The sequence below is a fragment of the Ambystoma mexicanum genome, chromosome 7p (genome assembly GCF_040938575.1).
Source record: "Ambystoma mexicanum isolate Mex_15411 chromosome 7p, UKY_AmexF1_1, whole genome shotgun sequence".
Taxonomy (NCBI): domain Eukaryota; kingdom Metazoa; phylum Chordata; class Amphibia; order Caudata; family Ambystomatidae; genus Ambystoma; species Ambystoma mexicanum.
Window position 1 is genome coordinate 42,950,630 of NC_090939.1, and position 21,116 is coordinate 42,971,745.

The window sequence follows — 21,116 nt, forward strand, 5'->3', positions numbered from 1 at the left end:
TCCTGCAGTCTTTTATACGTTTGTCTGATACTGTAGTGCCAGAAGTAAGAGCAAACTCCACTATTCTCAAGGAGAATAAAAGATCATTTATTGAGTGGAGAGAAAATGGGCACTAGCAACAAGGGTAGAACGTCTGAGCTAAACGTGGCTCATACGATCAAACACAGGGAGACGTCTATGAATGCAGAGAACAGTGAGGCCAGCACTCGGGTGTTGGTGCAGGAGGATGGAGAGGAGTTGGTGCCATAAGATCGAAGGGAGGTGAGACAATGAAAAAGTCTAAGAACTGCAAAGGCCTGAGGCAAAAGCAGACCTTTTTGAGAAATATTTTTGATGCATCTGCTAAAAGAGATTCCATCAAATTGCAGACTAGGAAAGATAGAGTGGCAAATCAGAACGTAATTGTAACTGATGACACCCAGAAGACGTCGGCATAAGGGACAGGTGGAGGGATTGAGGCTAAAGGCAGGAGACACAATTTGAGTTGCATCTCTACCCAGTGGACCCACTGAATGTAGTAGTTGGAAAAGAAACTGATAATAAAGAAGAAGAAAGGGGAAAGGGAGGGGGTCTGGTTATACCAGAAAATGTGTAGGGTACCTTTGAATACTGGTAGGGTCGAGCTGGTGCCCACGTGTGAGGCCATGGTGGAGGCTGCAAATATGCTTGCTACTAATTGTCCATGCACCTGTAAGGCATCTGATGTGGGTAACAATAAGAGTACTGATGCTATGATACTGCCTAGCGCAGAACCTGGTAGTCCGGCGTCACTGAGAAATGTGAAAAATCAATGGTGGGAGAGGCAACGGGGTAAACGTGGGACACCTAAACATGGAAGAAATGCAAACACCCTAGAATCGTCTTCTTCAGCACTGATTCCTGAATCAGTATTAGAAGAGGAGAGGGATATGCCCTTGAATAGAGCCAGATACTGCAGCTTGTCTCTACCATCACAGAGCTGAGATCTGCGGCTACTTCAGACATTAAGTCTGTCCATCTATTTGAGAAAAGGATGGTGTGGAAGTGCGCAGTCCATCTGTACGCTAAGCTACTGAGAAACTGGTTTATGCCAATCAGGGGGAATTGCTGATAAGAGGGTATGAATGTTATTATGCACGGAAGAATGATTTGATGGAGGATATTGTGGATACACGGTGGCGTGGGAAATATAATAAAAAGAACATAAAATGCTTAGTGACTCAAGATGGACAGAGGCAGGTCCACCCTCATAAGGTCCCAGCAAACTGGGCCTGGCTGCCTCCACCCTCACATGTCCAAAGGGGGCAGACCTGGATTCCAAAACTCAAGAGTGCAAAGTTGTAAGCTGGAACTCTCGGGCATAGCTGTTTTCTGAAAGCGGGTATGAGGGCTGTCTTTCTAATATACAATATTGTTTTTTGTTCAGGAGACCTGGTTTACTGCTACCCCTATGATGGATGGGTTTAGCATTATAAACAAAAAAAAGGCAAAGAAAGGCAGCAAAGGGTGCCCATATAGAGGGATCCTGGCGGCTATTACAATTAAGCAGGGACGGGCTTTCAATTGTATTGCCACAACATAAGAAGCAGTTCTAATCACCTTCTTTACTGAAGTAGTACATGGGAAAGACCAGGCGATACTTACTGTTAATATCTACTTCCCTCCGGTGAGGGTGGGAATAGATTCTGTGCTAAATGACATAGAGAATGTTCGAATGATGTGGTTTCACTCAGTTTTGGATGATGTAGGTCTGATCATTTTAGGAGGTGTCCTTAATTGTATATGTCTTAATCTCGCATCTTCCTTTGAAGAATTGGGGGAGCGGAGGTGGCTCGATGTGCCACTGGAATTGAATCACAGTGTATTAATAGTAAGCATGGGCTCACATGGGCAGGCTTCCTGGCGAGATGGGGCTTTTGTCAACTGAAAGCATTGTCTCCCTCCGGTTCACCCCCAGTACCCACGTGGCATGGCCACTCCTCACATTCGACTGTAGACTACATCTATCTAGCAAATATCAAACGTGTAAATATCAAATCATTTGAGGTTTTACTGACGGGGCAGTGACAATGACATGTTCGAGGGCTCCTTAACTATTTTTGTGAAGGGGGGGCGGGGAGGGGTAATAGAGGAAACCTGATAATAAATGCCTCTAAGTATATGGTACTACAACTTAGCAAAAATATAGTGAAGGTCAACAGTTCTATAGAGAAATGGTAAATGGTGGCGTAATTTAAGTGAACATGAGAAGGCGTGCTGCACTGCTCCTGAGGAGTTTAGTCAAACTTTGACACTGTTGAAGAAATAAAGTTCCTCAATTAGATGTTGGGAGCAACAGGTCTTTGCCAATAATAAAATCCATTTTGATAGGGTGATTACCCAACAGAAACGGGTCATGGGTCAGATATTAGGAAACCGAGGAAGGTAAAGGTGATTGATAGGAGGGCGAAGAAGCAAGCTATTCAGTCTCGCAGAGAAATACAAACGATGGGTGAAAGATTTCAAGCCAAGCTGCAGATATGTATAAAGGAGAACCAAGACTTGTTTGGGCATCTAATAAAAAAGGATGCCAGACAGATATGGTGGCATTTGAATCAGAAGAACAAGATGCAAATAAAATGTCAGGCCTCCTGGGCTCCAGAGGGAGTGTGGATAGAGCATATCACTATGAAATATAAGGGGGAGGTTGGAAGTTCCAGCTTAATAACAAAGGTGGTCAGTTTGTCTGAGATTCCCTGGACATGTGACTTTGACAGGTATGAAATTGAGATGATAATAGACAGAATGAATGATTCGAGAGCAGCCTGTGGTCCGGATGGTAAGTCCAATAGCCTTCTAAAAAATAGAAAGGAACTAAGTGCTGACATACTTTATAGATTGTTCAATCAGATCATTGAAACAGGCAACGCCCAGATTCGTGGCACTTGTCTATCCTGGTTCCAATTCTTTTTAAAGGACACAGATAGACCCCTCTCAGTGGCCAGCCCATCTCGTTATTAGATGTGTCTTCTAAAATTCTGGCAACCTAGCTGTTAAAGGATTTAACGAGGCGGGCCGAATCAACAAATCGGTTCAACCCTTTACAAACTGGGTTCAGGAAAGGTATCGGGACCACACTTAGCGGAATGACGCTTGCCTCATGTATGGCACAGGCCAGTGGATGCATGGGGAGAACCCTGTACGTAGCGAGACTGGATCTTTCCTCCGAATTTGATCATGTGGATGTGGGTTGGCTGGGAAAAAACTGAGGTTGTTCTACTCCAACAATGGGCTCAGGGATGATATTGCATCTGCCAGAAGTCGCCAGAGCAGGCAGTAAGCCATTGGTCTGTAGTGGATTACAGTAGTGCAGATGTCAATGCATAGATTGATGTTATTGCAGACAGTGAATTTAGCACTGTACATATATATGTGATATTTATTTCTGAGAAGTAAACTGGTCTTGTCTCCTTGTCATTCTCCTGGTAGGACTCAGCTCCCAACTCATGAGACTGGCATTACCATGCTGGATGCAGGATAGTTGTGAATTGGCATAGTATGCGACAGGTGCCTGACAAGGTGGTGGGAGGCCAGCTGATATTTCTAAGGGCTGATATGAATGTCCAGTAATAGTAGCAAAAGCACAGGATGCATCAGAGTTCACGTACTGACATCTTTGCCCACTGCAGAGTGCTTTTATAATAGACGGATGCACAGAGTGCCATCTGTAGATACAATGCTTTCGATGTACTTGACTCTGCTCCTGAAGAACTGGCATTTCTCAACTAACGTTTCCAGGAGACTTTGTTCATGTTCTTTCAAAGATTGGATGAAAACGATGCTGTTATTCAAGTTCACCAGCACCTCCTACAGGCTCATGCCACCTAACGTACTCTCCCCATCAGAGGCTGGAAAATAATTGGTGTACCTGAAATCTGTTGCGGCATGTGGGTAAACTTGGAGAAGCCGGGTGGACAAATAAGGGGCATCTTCTCGTGAACCTGTGGGTACATGGGAATCTAGTATTCCCGGCTTCTCAGACCTAGGGCAGGGAACCTTCCACCCTTGGTCAGACTCTACCGTAACCAGTATATTTCATCAGACAAACCAATGCTTCATTCACTCCGGGACTAGTCTGGTGCAGGTGTTCAGTTTGCAGTTGTCAATACATATGTATAGGCCGCGTTCATCCATTTTCCATTTATGATAGTGGGTGATGCGTAGGGGCTTCATTGGTTTAAGATTTATGAATATTTTCCTTCTGAATCAGTGCCAAAATGGTCTATCTATTTAACTAATTAATCACGCATGTGACAATAGCCTTCCCAAGAGCCAGAGACACGCTAGCTGACACTATCGTAAAAGGTTTCTTTGCCACATAAACACTGTGAAAAAGTAGTGTCACAGATATTCCGAGCACCTATGACACCTGGTTGCACACGGGGGAATATTTCACATATGGTACAGAGCATGTTGCGAGCTTGCATTTGGACCTTGCACAGAGGATAGCTAGATATGAATGTTCCTAAGGATGCTTGCGCTGGTCTTCTGGGACACTCAGGTTTATGTCAATGAACTGAGGGTCTGTAGAGTAAAGCGATTCATTGAGACACTTGTTCTGTAACTGAGAGTTAATGAGTAGCACTCTCTAACCTGCTTCAGGATATCTCCTGCAGGCTTGTGTGGGTCCTCATCTTCTCCCTTCCACAGTGATGATAATAATTGTATAGCAAGTCTTTGGGCACAGAGACGGCATCTATGTTGGTAAGTGATCGGAGATCTAGTAGTAATAAGCAGCCACTTTCAATGAAAGGGCTTTATAGGGTTGCGAGTAGGTCTTGCCCATTCAAGATGTCTGCAGTCAAGGCAGAGAACAGGACAGCAAGAGGCATGGGGGTAAGTGATTCTGCGTTGTCACAGGGTAATAGGGCCGAGATAATGGTTGGCCCCTCAAGGCTGGACTCTGCTGAGGAGGAGTCAGGGTTTGTAGGGACATAAGTGCAGGCCTTTAGTGTTCCCTTTGAGGACTGAGAAGGCATTGGCTGAAGAAGAGACCATCATTTTTAATGTGCAGTCCATCGTCATCTGAGGCCTTTAAACTAGATGTCAAGTCCCCTTGCGCCTAGACCAATTCAATAATTAACCTGTGTGAACTTCTAACCGCTTTGGTAATTATTTCAAATTACAAGTACAGCAAAAAGACGTACATTGATGAATGTCACTGCGTTTACATTCTTCACACTTCTTTCGGATCTTAATCGCATGGAATCACATGGATTCATAATTAACCTCTTAGCTGCCAACGTGTGCTTTGCAAGATAAGGGATAGGTCAAGGCAGGAGTGTCATTATCTGAGAAGAAATATGTTTATGTGAGTACCATATAATATGTCCTATACTTTAAGGAAAGGTTGTTACTTACCAGGGTGAAAACAAGTGAGATTTGACTAAAGCCAGAAGTTTTAGTATGGACCCATGTGTTCTTAAGAGTGAACTTAATTTGGGTTTATGAGCAAAATTATTCAACGTATAATTATTTATCATGTTAATTTCACTAAATTATATTATGCAATCTCATTCATAAATATAGCCACATATTACAGAAATGTACTCTCATACTGACTTGCAACTAATCACAAATAAGAAACACACATCCACACTGTTACAACCACTGCCCCTTCCCCTTCATCCCTATTGTGTCCCCCAACTAAACTGCTGTTTCCCCTGCCTAATCCTCCAATCCTTTCACCCCACCACCCAAACCCCTTCTGTCTTATGCACAGACCAAAGTCTGGCAACACCCTTGCAGCGTCACAATACGCCACCTCTCAGACAAGGTCAGGCGTCGCTAGACCACCACAGTGGTGACGGGCGCATATTGTCAACCACTATTTGTGATCTGTTAAAGCAGCATTCCGACATGCCATCCAGGGGATCCAGTATTGGGACACTATGCGTTTAATAAAGCAGTTCATCTGTGTTCAGTTAGTAAGTAGCAGCACAATAGTAATTGATGCAGTGTGAGATTGTATTTACTATTATGCTGTGCTGAAGAAAAAGGTGTACTAGTTACCTCTGCAATTTCTGTGAGGTGACCGGGTATACATGGCTCCACAGTAATGGATTCATTCCATAGTCCATATTTGCATCCCAGCATGACACCACCAGGGAATAATGTAAGGCATATGTATAATCTGGCACCCAGCATGCATATGTTATAGGAGAGTATGGGCCTCATTACGAGGTAGGTGGTAAGGGATTACCGGCACCGGTAAGGACACCGGTGTCGGTAATCCCTTACCACCCTATTCCGAGGTCCCTTAGCGGGTCCCTTCATTAACGCCTGGTTTTACCAGGTGTTAAGGACGGGACCCGTTAAGGGACTTCAGAGCTAATAACGGTACCGTAAATAGCGGTACCATTATTAGCTCCATCCCCATTCCCATTGAGCCCTATGGGGACTCGAATGGGAATGGGGAATGGTTCCTGGAATGGGGATTTACCGGGTCATCCAAGGTTGGAATGACCCAGTAAGTCCCTATTTCGGGAACCCGGACTCGGAATGCGGTAAGGGGGTAGCCATGGTGCTAATAGCACCATGGCTACCTCCTACCTCGTAATGAGGCCCTGTTGTTGGATCCCTAGGTGCCTCCTCCTACTCTATGCTATAGGGGAGTATATGTTGCTATATTGGTAAGGCCAGTTTTGTGCTATGTTGGCTATATTATGCAAAACTGGTACTGCAAAATGGGCTCAATTACCAATATCAGGATCACTCTTTAGTGATTTCTGTGAACAGCAATGTATACTAATATTACTTAATATACTTAAAGAGGGTGGCACCGGCCATGAACTCGGGTCCACAACATTGAAACATTATAGTGAGGGACATCTATAGAGGGTGGCTATACTGTGTATCTGACACCCAGTGGAGTCATGGAGATAGCCTTAATTATGTTAAACACTTCCAGATTTTATTAACAATCAGAAGATCACACTGTGACTTTCATCAGTTGAATCTTGAAGCCTATCATCAATAATACATCTCAACAAGAGCAAGGTTTCAAACTGGTTTCCCCTTAAGTGGTATCCCAGTGGATTCAGTGATGCACTGGGTACAACTGGGATCATTCTAACCCCCGCCCCCCCCCCCCAACAACAGCATCATTATTTAGTGGCGCAGGTAAACACAGCATAGACATGAACAATAGCCTGAAATAAGATCTCTCAAAGTAACTCACTCTCTGAAGGGGACTAGTTCTCTGTGCTACTCATTGCAGAACACTCAATGGCTCCCCTCCCTCTGCAGCACTGGGGATCTAGGGAGGCATTCACCCAGGGACAGAGGGTTGGTGCCTAGGGAGAACTCAGGGGCCTCAGAGAAAGGTGGCGGTGGCTATCCAGGTGGATCACAATACAGGCCCTGGTCCTCTGCTGGGCACCAGGGAAAGAGGAGGACGGCAAAGGAGCAAGAGTGAAGAGCATGGAAGGATGGGGATCAGGCTGGACCCTTCCAGGATGGGCCAGAGCACAATGGTTTCATGAAATGCTCTTACCTGGTAGAGGGTCAAGTTGAAGGGAGTTGCAGGGGGTTGAGCTAGGGAAAGAGTGATGGCCCATCATACTTGTGTCTTCCATATAAGGAAGACGCCTCAGCTGGCTATTGAAGAAACAATCATTACAGGGCGCAGAGACTCTAAATGGAAGAACCCAATGCCATCAGGAAGTACAAACACATGGGAGAGCTTTGTTTTGAAGGCCGACGTAAGGGCCGAGAGGTGCACATAAAAGGGGTTTTTCTCAACAGCAAAGGGTGTGCTTGCAGGAAGAGAAAGCTTCTCGACCTGAAGCCAAAAGATGCACTACGGTGTGTCTATTCCTGGGAAGCCGCCTGCGGTGAGATTATAAGGAAAAGTACTGCTCCGGGGTTTGCAGCCACTGTTCCAGTGCTCGGCGGGGTGGCTCACTCCATGCATATTTATTTATTTATTTATTTATTTATTTAGCGCGCAAGCAGCCCAGGGGCATTGAGGTGCTGTTACTCGCAATAACTTAGTTACAGGGTACAGGCATGATAGCGGTTGTTGACACATTATGAATACTACAAAACTTCATACTGTTGTTACAGATATTGCATTTGGTCATATATTACAACATATGTGATAAGTATTCGTGCTGTTGTGTCGGGCCTTATGTGAAGAGGGTAGTTTTCAGAGTTTTGCGGAAGGTGGTGAGGCAGGCCTCACCTCGGATAGTGGGAGGTAGGGCATTCCAGTGAGTGGGCGCGAGATAAGGGAAGCTGGATCCGCCCGCTCTGACTCTTTATACTAGTGGCACAGAGAGCATGTTGGTGTATGGTGATCTGGTTGGCCTGGTAGTGGAGACGGGGTGTATCCTTTGTGAGAGGTAGGCAGGAGCAGTGAGGTGAATGCACTTGTGGGTCAGTGTCAGGGCTTTGAATACAATCCTTTCCTTTATTGGTAGCCAGTGGGCTAGTTTTCTGGCCTCAGAAATGTGTTCTCTTTTATACCAGAGACCCTTTTAAGTATAAATAGTCACAGATATAAAGTCTCCTGAAAGTGATGTATGCTGTTCCTTATGACCAAGCTATTTAAGGTGATTCATTAATCCAGCCCCACAGTAGTTGAATGTCGAGCAAAGTCCACTCCACACTTACATTTGGGGCTTGACAGCTGTTGCTACAACATTAGCAGCCTTCTTATTTTCACACAATTCAATGTATTGTTTCTAGAAATTTCAAAGTACATGATTTTAGATACTTTGACACATCGTGGAATTAAAATGAGATCATGAGCAAAACAAGCATTTTAAAAGAGCTCTCTGTCTTGGCACGGAGAGAAAAGTATGTCCCGTCAAAGCAAATCCATATATATTTCCATTGAAGGAAGAATGTCGAAGCTGCACAAAATAATCCTAACCTTTCTTTCATCTCAGGATGAATTGGCGTGGTTTATTTACAGTTTCATAGTCAGAGTCAAATAGTCGGTCAATCTGTATGTGTTTCATGTCCAACATCAGCACTGCTTCAGAACAGCTTATATTGTGCTAAAGGGAAAATAATAGAGAAACCATGGGTGACAGCTTCACCTCCACCGCTCCTCCTTCCTATAAACTGAAGCTCCTCCACAGATGCATTTATGCACGCAAGTATTTCAACCAATAAGTGGTATGCTATAGGAGAATACGTGTTGTTGGATCACTAGGTGCCTCCTCCTACTCTATGTTATAGGATAGTACATGTTTACGTGTTGTTGGTCCCTAGGTACCCCCTACTACTCTATTCTATATGGGAATATGTGTTGTTGGATGCCTAGGTGCCTTCTCCTACTCTATGCTGTAGGAGAATATGTGTTGTTGGATCCCCAAGTACCTCCTACTCTATGCTACAGGGAAATACGTGTTGTTGGATCCCTTGGTGCCTCCCACTATATTGTATAGGAGCATACATGTTGTTGGATCCCTAGGTGCCTCCTCCTACTGTATGCTATAGGGGAGTATTTGTTGTTGGATCTCTAGGAGCCTCATAATCAATGCTATAGTAGAATGTGTGTTGTTGGATCCCTAGGTGCCTCATACTCTATGATGTAGGAGAATATGTGTTGTTGGATCCCTAGGTGACTCATACTCTATGCTATAAGAGAATCTGTGTTGTTGGATCCCTAGATGCCTGAAATTCTATGCTATAGGAGAATACATGTTTTTGGATCCCTAGGTGCCTCATACTCTATGCCAGAGGTCTTCAAACTTTAAATGGAGGAAAATGGGCAGGGGCGGTTCACAGGGTCAGACTGGAGCTTAAAACTGGCTCAGGCACCAATAAAAAAAGTGGCCCACAGTTGCAAATGGCAATTTATTACTTTAGTGACAGACTGTTTGAATAGTACCCCAGGGGGTGTTTTTTGTTAAAATGTAAGCACATTGTGATATTTAATGTGTATTTATTCAGCAACAAAGGTCAAAACTACTAGCTGCATAGTGAAGTAACTCATCAAATTGGCCCACATTGGCCAAAAAAGTGGCCCATTTTGACCCCAAAAAATTGACCCACACTAGCATTTTGCATTTTTGGTTTGGGTATTGCCCTATTGCCCTATAGGACAGTCAGATCCTGGCGGCTTATCCATAATGGGTGAGGGGGGCGTCGACCCTGTGGCCCTCTCACCCATTATGGAAGAACCGAGGAGCCAGCCCAGTGAAACACTGAGCACTCCCTAAGCTGCTTTTTCCAGCTGAGGGAGTGCTCCTGAGCTAGCTGAACTGCAAAGGGAAACATGGTTTCCCTTTTCCAGTTCAGTTCCCCAGCTGCACATGCTCGCTGAGCCATGCAAGGTTGGGGGCGTTTTGCTTCGCCAGCCTTGCATAGCTCATTGGAAATGCTGGCTGGGGACCTGCATGTCTGTATGTGTGAGGGGGGGCCCCTGCGCTTCCTCGCACATACAGACAGAACAGCCATGAGCGGGGCATTTCAGCACCCACGTGCAGGCCCCTGCACGCATGTGCAGGAACCAGGAAGCTCTTGCTTTCCGATTCCTTTCATGATGCAGGAGCTGGAGCACTGGGTGAGGAAACTTCAGGACCGGGCAGAAGGTAAGTTTATGTTACTTCATTTTTTATTTAAATATGTGTATGGATGCGTGTATTCTTGTGTTATGAGTGAGTGTATGGTGATGGGGACTCGTGTGAATGATAGAGTGATTGCTGTATGAATGTGTGTGTGTGTTTGTTTTGGTCTGTTGGGCTGATTTTGGTGAGTGGGGGGGCCTTTGTTGCACAATCACCCTACCCACCTGCCAATATCAGCTCTCCTTCTGAGACGCTGTGGAACCCAGAAGACAGGGATGGCATTTTTTTTACTGGACATCTATCATTGATGTCCAGTCAAAAATACCATGCTTTCCCCGTGGTCCCCTCAGTGCCTTGCATACACACATAATCATGTTGATTGTGTTAGGCACTGTGAGGCCCAGGGAAGAGGGATGGTAGCTTTTTACTGGACATCTATCATAGATGTCCAGTCAAAAATGCCATGCTTTCCCCGTGGTCCCCCCAGTGCCTTGCATACACACATAATCATGTTGATTGTGTTAGGCACTGTGAGGCCCAGGGGAGAGGGATGGTAGCTTTTTACTGGACATCTATCATAGATGTCCAGTAAAAAATATCATGCCTGCTTTCTGGGCCCTCCAGCGCCAATTGCAAAGTGTTTGGCTTTTTGCCCAATTTATTTTTTAAGTATGCCCTTAAATGCAACATTTTAACCCATTATTTTAAAACAATTCACGGGGAAACCCCCCCAACCTCCCCTTGATTGGTTTGGGCTCCCTCGCTGTGCTCCGTCGCTAATGCATATGTGGGGGGAAATATTTATGCCCCTCCACTTAAATAATTCACCAGCCGCCACTGGCCATGGACTGTGCTGGGAGCGGGGTGGGGGACCCCAGGGACTGTGGTGTGAGCAGGAGGGGCGGGAGCCATGGGATAGTGGTGGGAGCAGGGTGGGGAGAGCCCAGGGTCAGTGGTGCAATGGGGAGAACACAGGCACTGGGTAGGAGTGGGATAAAGGAGCACAGAGACTGTGATGGGGCAGGTGGGGGCGCCCAGGGACTATACTGGGAGTAGGATGTTATGAAGGTGCGCGATGGTTCATAGCCATTTGGAAATAATTTCCATTTGGCATTTTAGGGGGGCCCAGCCTGCCCACATTTTACTTGTGGGGGGGCCCAGGCATAAAAAGACCACTGCTATATGCATTAAGAGAATACATGTTTTTGGATACCTAGGTGCCTACACCTATTCTATGCTATGGAAGAATACGTGTTCTTGGTTTCTAGGTCTATAGGAGAATACATGTTGTTGGATCCCTAGGTGCTTGGTTCCCTAGCTGCCTCATACTCTATGCTTTAGGAGAATATATGTTTTTGGATCCCTAGGTACATCCTGCTCTGCTGACAAGGTACTAAGCACCAGCGTGGAATGTCTCTACTTAGCTGTGGCTTTCGGCCACTTATCCACCTGACTGCGCCTTTCTCTTAAGTGCCGGAACCTCTTACTTGTGATCTTCCCAGAATTACTTGCCACTTAGTGTCTGTTCTAGTGGCCCTGTGAAGCAGGCCTTCATTTGGCACGTGTGATACCATTGGCCAGCACCATTGTAATTGCGCCATTTTTAACGATGCGGTTCTGGGCAGAAAATAGACTTGCATTAAGAAATGGAAATGTGGGTAAATGGAGAGAACAGAATGGAACGTTTGCAGGAAGAAATGGAAAAGGACGAATTGAAGAGAAAGATGAAAGGAGACACATAACTGTTTGATGGCTGCTCTTTTCTCTTTGGAATTTACTGAATTTTCTTTTATAGAGGCAAAAACAAATCAACAGAGCAATGTAAACTCCCACTGTCCTCGAATATGGCAGCGAGGATTTCCACCTTATCACATGAGTCAAGTCCATTATCCTCTCTCTAGAGACTGAGCTGCAGCGCTTGGACGCAGCACGTCCATGTTGACCTTCCTCCTATCAAACATGCAGCCCCGCTGCTCTAGCTGCACCCCATGACCTCTGCCTCCTTACCTGGGCAGGTGACATCAGTGGATTGACTCTGTTCCTCACTGACGTGGTTCTTCACGGTGCAGGTCACGTTCCTGAGGACAGACTCGTAGCTCATCTCTACTTCCCTGGAAGGGAGCCATGAGGGTGTCCCATTCACACTCCAGGAATAGGATGGGTCAGTGCCGTTCTCCATGAGGCAGGACAGCTGAACAGTGGAGTTCAGAAGGCATGTGTAATTCACCTCCGGTGTGGACACAGGGTCTGAAAGGAAAATGTTATAAAGTTTGGTCTTGAGACATTTTGACACAGGATTTATAGTCAAACCTCTATCAGGTACAGGGCTGAAAGGTCCACGTGCGGCATCTCATAACATTGTGGCCATTGACATACTATGAGTAGAGCTCAGCACCCTCTTCTATTTCCACCTATTTATATTGTTTTACTTTTAATATCCCCTCTCGTTCCCTTCATTACTATTTTCTTGTTCTTTATGTTCTCTTGTTATATCCTATTCTTACGATTCTCTATTTCATTCTTAATTTCTGATTGGCTGAAACGTTCCTCTTACCTGCTTATCAAATGTAATCTTTCTTCCCCCTGCCTCGGGTGCAAGCATATCAAATGCCACCCCTAGACTTATGTTAATGGTCATCAAGCGACTTGGAATGACCCAGTAGAGGGTTGGAATTACATATCTGAGGGCCACAGGTAGTTGCACCCCACCTGGATCTTCCAGGCACCCCAGCTTTAGCACAGCTGTCTATGTGTGGCTACTTCATCCAGCCTTGATGACTTTGAGTTGAAAGAAGGCTGGCAGGAAATTACAAGACAGGTATGAAGGGCATACGAGAAACCAGGTTCTATCAAGCATTTCCCTCCAATGTCACTGGGTCCCACCACCACCATCCATGTTATTTTAAGAAGAACATACAAAGCATGACTAACGCCACAAGTGCCTTCTTGCACTTCTGATCCCTGTCCAGAACCTTGTGCCACTGCGGGTGACATCCCAGAAACCACTGCTGGAAAAGGCAAGTCTTCATATGTTCCTGGCAGACCTGATTCCTTTCTACACCCAGAGCATCAAGAGTACTTGGCTTCAAATGTTGGGGGCATGGCAGGAGAAGGTTTGCCCACCTGCTCTACACCAATTGAACTGCAGTACTTCCAGCTGCAAGGCTGCTGTTGGGAATATGCATCTCTAAGGGAAGTACTTTGTGACCTGTTTATTGCTAAAGGTAAATTCAAATGATAATAGGAGAACACTGCCCCTGCTCCATTCTCCTCTACCCCTCTCTCTTCCTAACATCATGTGCCTTCATATCTTCGTCCTCCTCCTAACTAAACTCTCTCTACCCTGCCTCAGGCACTCCTCATATGTGTAACCTTTATTTATTTATTTATAAAGCACTCCTTCACCAATGGGGGCATCATGGCGCTGCTGGGACGTAGGAAGGAAAGGAAAGAGAAAAAGAGGGGATTGAAATACAAGGTGAGCTAAAACAAAAAGGTCTTCAAGGGGCTGCGAAACAGCAGGTGATCCTGTGTGGCACAGGATCAGCTTAAGAAACCACAATGGTGGTGGTCTAAAAACCTTATTGGAACAGGGCGGTTTTCAGTTGCTTTCTGGGCAATAATGGGTTACTAATTATGCGTAGGATACTAAGGATATTGTTCCAGGCCTGTGCAGCCTGTATCGGAAAGGAGTGCCCTCCTCCTCTTACTCGCTTGCTCCTGGGGCAAATCAGCCGCATAGTGTCTGCTGACCGTGTAACTCTGCAATCTTTGGACATTGATACATTCCTGAATATATTGTGGTGTTCGTCCATAAAGACATTTATGAACAATGGTGAGTGTTTTAAAGCAGATTCTAGCTTTTACTGGCTACCAATGTAACTCTCTTCTGTGAATTGAGAGGGTTCACTCTAATGATTCCAATCCAGAGTAAGCATTTCGCCAGACGATTCTTGACTGCCTGTCACTCAGAAATTAACTGATCCAATGCACTACTTCTTCAGAGCAGTTACCAAGGTTTTTTTAACCCTTGGAGTAGCTTGCAATGATCCACAAGATCGAAGGCTGCTGATGGATCGAACAACATCAGCAGCCCCGATTGACTTGCATCTATGAATTTAAGCATTTCAGTCTGTGAATCCAGCAAAGCACACTCTATACCATGGAATGATCTGAAGCCTGATTGCTTTGGATGTAGTAAATCGTCACATTCCAAATGCTGCTGTAATTGCATAGTGACCGCTTTATCAATAATGTTCAACAGAAAAGGCACATTTGTTATTGGTCTATAATTAGTATAAAGTTTGTGATCCAAATCTCCTTTTTTAATCAATGAAGTGACCGTCACCCTTTTCTTTAGTATATCGAGTACTTCATTACTCAGGAATCTGGCATTAAAAACCAAGAATGGAGTAAAGGGCTCTCTATTGTCCAGTCTGATTTTAGAAGGGAGACTTTCCCCAATACATGTGTTAGGTCTTGTTTTCTTCAAAATGTTCCCCATAATTTCATTGAATACTAGTTTAAATGAAAAAGACCCATTGGCCTGCTGGACCGTTTCCTACCTCAACTGAGCACCACCACTATAGTCTGGGTTTTCCATATTCTTCCTGATGTCATCATGAGCTGTTTTGATCTTCTCCCTGAGGACCTTCTGAACGGCTTCACAGGCTTTTGTTTGGGGAATAAATTGATCTAATTGTGCCCTGGGTTTCTCTAAATCCCTAAAAATGTGAAAGACCTTTTTAGAATCGTTGTTAGAATTTACAATCTGGTTGTCGTAAAAGTGTTTTTTAGCAAGTATAATTTCATTACGGTATAGTTTATCAAGTGACTTCCAGATGGTTTTATTCTCTTGTGTCTGTTCTTTTTCCCACACTCTCTCTGCCCTTCTTCCTTCTTGTTTACAAGCAGCAAAGGCTGGGGTGAACCATTTCTGGTTATTGGTCTTTTCCCTGATATGTTTTAGATTTAAGTGGAGCGACCCGATCCAGCAGATTAGTAAAGGTCTCCTCATATGCTGCAGCCAATATATGAGGCAGATCCTCTGTTGATGTATTGCTCATTAACACGGCCATGCAGTCCCTTAGGACACTGCAAAGCACCTTGTTATAGTCCTGCTTGTAACTTGCGTTAGGACGTTCCTCTTACTTATCATGGGCACAGGTATTGTCATGTAAAATGAGATCAAGGATTGGTCTGACCAGATACATGGCTGGATGTATAGGGGGCTTTACCACAACCCAATTTAAGGCATTACCAAAATTATCTGGGTTCTTTATTAGATATTTGGAATGTATGATTCTTGAACAGCTGTCCCAGCTCGACGGCTTCGGGGTCCAATGGACTTCCACACCACCTGTTAAAATCTCCCAATACTATGGTGGAACAATTAGGTTTGTACAGAGTCGCCAGGATTGCTGAGATCTCCTTATAGAACTCTGGCGTTTCTCGTGGTGGTCGATATATTAGCATAATGTTCAGGCAGTTATTAGGAGTAGGCTTAGCCTTTAATAACATCACTTCACAGCCCCCACAAACAATAGGTGACCTAAACAAGTTTAACTCTTGTTTAGCCAATATGGCAACTCCCCCCAACCCCCCTTACAGTGCTCTCGGTTTTGTCCGAAGAATGTATAACCTTCCGGTGTGGTTGAAGCAATGTTAGGGCCACTTGAGTGTTTCATCCAGGTTTCCATAAAACACATAATGTCCACCTTATTATCTAAAAATATAATCCCGTATCTCTGTGGATTGTTTGTCCAGCGACGAGTATTGAGCAGGGACATTTTAATAGTGTCAGTTTGATTTTCTTTGTGAGATTTTTTCGGATATGCCATGTACTTAAAGGCTCATGTTACTGGTATGTCTTTAGTATTAGGAATATCCGGTAGTGCAGGAGCAGTCTCTATGAATTCCATATGAGTAGGTTTTTGTGTATCTATAATACTAGGACATATCTGTAGTAGTTTACGCTGCAATATTAAGGGAGATACAATTGCGTCTTGCACTATGTCTGGTCTGGTTTCAGGGCTCGTGGACATTATTGTTGGTACAATTGCATAATCCATGTCGAGATATTTTATAATAATATCTGCTCTTCGCGCTTTCTGGTAAAGAAGTAGCGCTTCCATGGATGCATACATATTGTTATTAGAAGTTAACTAAACTCGTCCTGGCCACAACAGAAGCCGCCAGGGAGTCAGCGCCAACATGTTTGACACAGACATGCGCAGACTTGCTTAGCCCTGACGCGCCAGTGCTGCCTCGCCTGACCCAAGTAATTATCTACACGCAGACTACAATCCCAAAGGGACTTGCAGTTCAAAATATGTGTGTGGGGCTACAAACATTACCAAGCTCCAAACACGGTTTTAGAGATTCAAAATGTAGCAAAAATGTAATTTATGACAGCACACAACTACTAAAATGCTATAAATCGAGTTTAGAAGATTTTTTAAAAAATGTATCTAATATGCCTGAAACAGTTCTCAATTAAAATTGATCACAGGAATGAAGCCTGGATGGATTAAGGTGGCCTAGTGCAAAGAACAATACAATTATTAGCTATACATTAATCTGTCAATCACTACAGAGTAAAGGTGAACCGGTAAGTAAGGCAGAACTTTACGAAGGACTTCGAGCTGAAAATATACCAACTGGCAGACTGTGTTGACCTGAGGTTCCAAGAATAATGAGGACAATTTTGCGCCTAGATTCTTCACAACCTGCACAGGCTGCGGCAGAGGGCCAAGGGAAGAGGGCTAGCGAGTGGGCCCACAACCAGCACCTCAGATGTATTGCCTTTCAGGAGGAGCCAATTATCGCTCATCCAGATGTTGATCGCTGATAGACAAGTATGACAGTGAGGCTCTGTTTCTGCTGTAACAGATCCAGATGGACCAGTATTTGGGTGTCATCCGCATATTAATAGCACCTAAAACCAAAAGAATGAAAAAACAAGTTCAGAGGCTCGATATAGATATTAAAAAGCAGGGGAGAGAGAGCCGACCCCTGTGGAACCCCACAGGAGATAGGCGAGAGAGCCGAGTAGAAAGGGGAAAGAAGGGGGGATTTTGAACAGTTAGTCAGAAAGGAGTGAAACCAAACAAGCACCAGGCCTGAGATGCCCGCCAAGGCCAGCCTGTCCATCGATAGAGAATGATCGATTGTGTCGAAGGCAGCCGACAGGTCTAACAGTATCAGCGCCCTAACACGACCATGATCCACCATCCGGGCCAGGTCGTCCACAACAGACTCCAACACAGACCTAGTGCCTCTTCTTGGACGGAAACAGGATTGTACCAGATCCACAAAACCAGAGTTTTCCAAGAAGGAGCGAAGTAAGGCATCACCAAAGATTCAAGAAGTTTCATGAAAAAAGGACGAGGGGAAATGGGATGGAATTAGGACAGAACCGGGGAATCCACAGAGGGCTTTATCAGCAGATGGATCACCGCAGCGTGCTTAAAAGGAGAAGGAATACGACTGTCAGACAAAGAACTATTGACAGCGGATGAGACCCAAGAACTGATCGAGGGAATTACCCTCTTCAAGAGGCAAAGGGGAATAGGATGAGCAGGAAAGGCGGATGAGCAGGAGAGGCGGATTTGAGGGCATTAGAGGCCCTCAAGATGTCCTCCACACTAGAAACTGTGAAATGTACCCAGGAGTGAGAGAGACAGGTAAGCTCCCGGGGGCTACCACTACCGATGATGCCAAGCAGTCGCACAAAACCTGGGACATGTCAACCGAGGTAACAGCGATAGAAGAAAACAACGATTGCACCAGCCTAAAAAGCTCCCTGGGCTGGTCCACAGCAGACATCACTCACCCGCGAGGAACCCTTATATATTCTAGGTGTGCTGTTGTGTAATGTGCATGTGTTATAATGAAGGATGCTCGGGAGATCAGGGAAGCTGGTATGAAGTTCCTTTATTCAGTTACATTGGTAAGATCTTATGTAAACTCCATAGAGACTCATAGCAGATTAATTGGCTCCCACCTCCCAGACTCTCTCCCCTCAACTGCCTGCCTAAGGAAGCCACTTCATGCAGAAACATTCTAACATTCACCCAACATTCTCTCATGAGGTCACACACACACCATGCATCCAGCAACCAGGGGAGTGAGATGTAATACACAATATAACAGACCCCCCCTTCTATGGTAAACAAAATACGATGTACATTCACTCATACCAGAAACAACCCACACAAATATAGATGTTACACACTCAACATCACACACCCTTCCCTTTATGAAATAAATTATCATCAAGGCGGGGTTGCTCAACATTAAAATAAACAGGCAGATGGAAAACACACCACACCAATACATCCAACTACTCCCAGAGAGAAAGCAAAACAGAGCAACCAGTCCTAAAATGATGGCCAGTCAAAATAGGGCAACCAGAAATAAAGCAAAGTCCCAGTAAAAGATGAGTGTAGACACTGTGTTCCATGGTTGCATTGCAACTAAACTCCGGATGGAAATACAGCATGTACTCTCTGATAGGAGCATCCTCTACACCAGAATATACTCTGACCTAAACCTAACCATGGAGAGGTAACAAGGAAATCTCCCTACTTGCAGATGTTCCCATGTATACGAGCATAACTAACATCTTCTGTTAGGAGTAAACAGCACTAAAAAGAACAATATGATCTCTGGGTGGAGCTAATAATACTGATACACGTACACAAGATGTAGGGGAACTAACCACTATGTTGACATGTAACCCTTAAATGCTGGGATTACTCCAGTGTTTCATGAGGTATACAACGCCCAGACACAAAAACAGTCTGTTAGCCAGGAAGCCTTAAGGTAAATAGCAAAATCTACTACCTTATTCCTGAACACATCTGGTGAGAGGCTAAAAGTTTCAAAATTGTGCTGAAATAACTTGTTGTCAAACGAGGTGTTCGACCCGGAACCAATGGGTAATTCCTGGTTTTATTTATGGTCTCACTGATGAGGCCCAACAAGGCTGAAACATGTATGGGCATGCGTGTGGTCTCGTGCAGAGGGATGTGACCTAGCAGTTCAGCCTGGACTGCCCCTTTTGGGGTGGCACCAAGCCTGATTTGCATATGGTCTTTCCCCTTCTGTAATGGATTGGTAGGCGAAGAACAATGGTCTGGAGGGTTGCCCATAGCTATGCCAGAGGTTAAGATTCATTCTAAACCTTCCAGACATCACCTCTTTGCTTTTGCTCATTTACCAACACCACCTGTTGGCAAGTCCAAAACAATTGTACGTCACACATGTGTGACAAAACATCAACTTGTGCACAACAACTTGACTGACAGGGACCCGGTGGGTGTTTCCCTGTCTCATTTTCCTCCATCACTAGCTGGAAAGTCTCAAAATAATTTCAACATTTCGAAGGGAGATGGAGGCCATACTCAAAATGACTGGCTCAGATGTACCAAAATAGGGGCAAATTGCCAAAAACTATAAACACAGACACACAGATGGTACATCAAACACTAAAGGGAAATGCAACGTGCTAACTACTCTGACAAAAGGCTACCCAAAAACTTTTTGCCAAAAAATAAAAACCCCAAAAAATAAAAACACTTTGAAGTAAAATGCAATAGTGTAATGTTGTCGTGCCATGGCCAAAAACATGATAAGGAGCATTAAAGCAATACCACTCATTAAACTATCATTCCCCATACAACCATATCTTCATTTCCATCCACTTACAAGAATTAAATGAGCATTTAAATGCAATGTATGAGTTTTAGTCCCTAAATGTCCTTGCTGCATTAAGCAGCGCTAGAATCTGAAAATCCTCAAAGTGTTATGACTGCTTAGAAACATTCACATGCTAACATGGCACTTGCACTGCAGCCAAACATGCACATAACTATAACATATAGGGCCTCATCAGGAGCTGGGCGGTAGCTCTTAAACCCATCGCTAACGGAATTAGCGCCACCAATACTGTACCAGCGCTATTACAGCCTTCAGCCAGCACTAATAGCGCTGACAACACAAAGAGCAATTACAGCCGTATCACAAGTGCATGTACGTTGTATTAGTGTCAAAAACCGGCGTTACTACAGCCGAGAAATACCTCCAGCTTCCAGCTAGAGGTAAATGAACCCAGGTGCAAGAAATGAAGCCACAGACACAAACAGTGCACACCATAGGGCTACATAAAACACACCCAGGCCCCAAAAACTTTTTCCAACACCATGCTGCCATTATTTGCTGCAAGCTAGGACAGGCAGCTGCTCATGCTGTGTCTGGACCTTGAGATGCAGGCCAACCAGGCTAGGGCACAGGGAGTAAAGGGGAGGGAATGAGGAGGAGGAGGAGAACGGTCAAAGCAACGTGAGCACCCATCCCCATGGTCAGGCCATCACCCTGTGCCCACAGCGACACCCAGTTGGTTACTGTGTAGTGCCTAAACAAGGAGACCATCACCGAGCTGCTTGCCACAATCCAGGAAGACATAAGAAGGAGGATCAATATCTGGATAGCTGAGCCCCTACTGGTGAAGCTGGTAGCAGCCCTGCAGTTTCTGGGGACAGGCACCTTCCAGCACTCTGTGGGCATGATGCA

At 44.8% G+C, this 21,116-nt stretch overlaps 1 protein-coding gene across 4 annotated transcripts in view; it reads right to left on the reverse strand.

The window, feature by feature from the left end:
• The window catches only part of LOC138525661 (T-cell surface antigen CD2-like), a 651,206-nt gene that overhangs the window by 305,364 nt on the left and 324,726 nt on the right, over positions 1-21,116 (reverse strand). For all 4 annotated transcript variants that reach the window (XM_069635725.1, XM_069635729.1, XM_069635727.1 and 1 more), the window contains one exon: positions 12,549-12,788. Coding sequence is in view for 3 of the 4 variants with exons in the window: in XM_069635729.1 (XP_069491830.1) it covers positions 12,549-12,788 (240 nt within the window). In the remaining variant the exon portion in view is untranslated. The remainder of the gene's footprint in view (positions 1-12,548; positions 12,789-21,116) is intronic.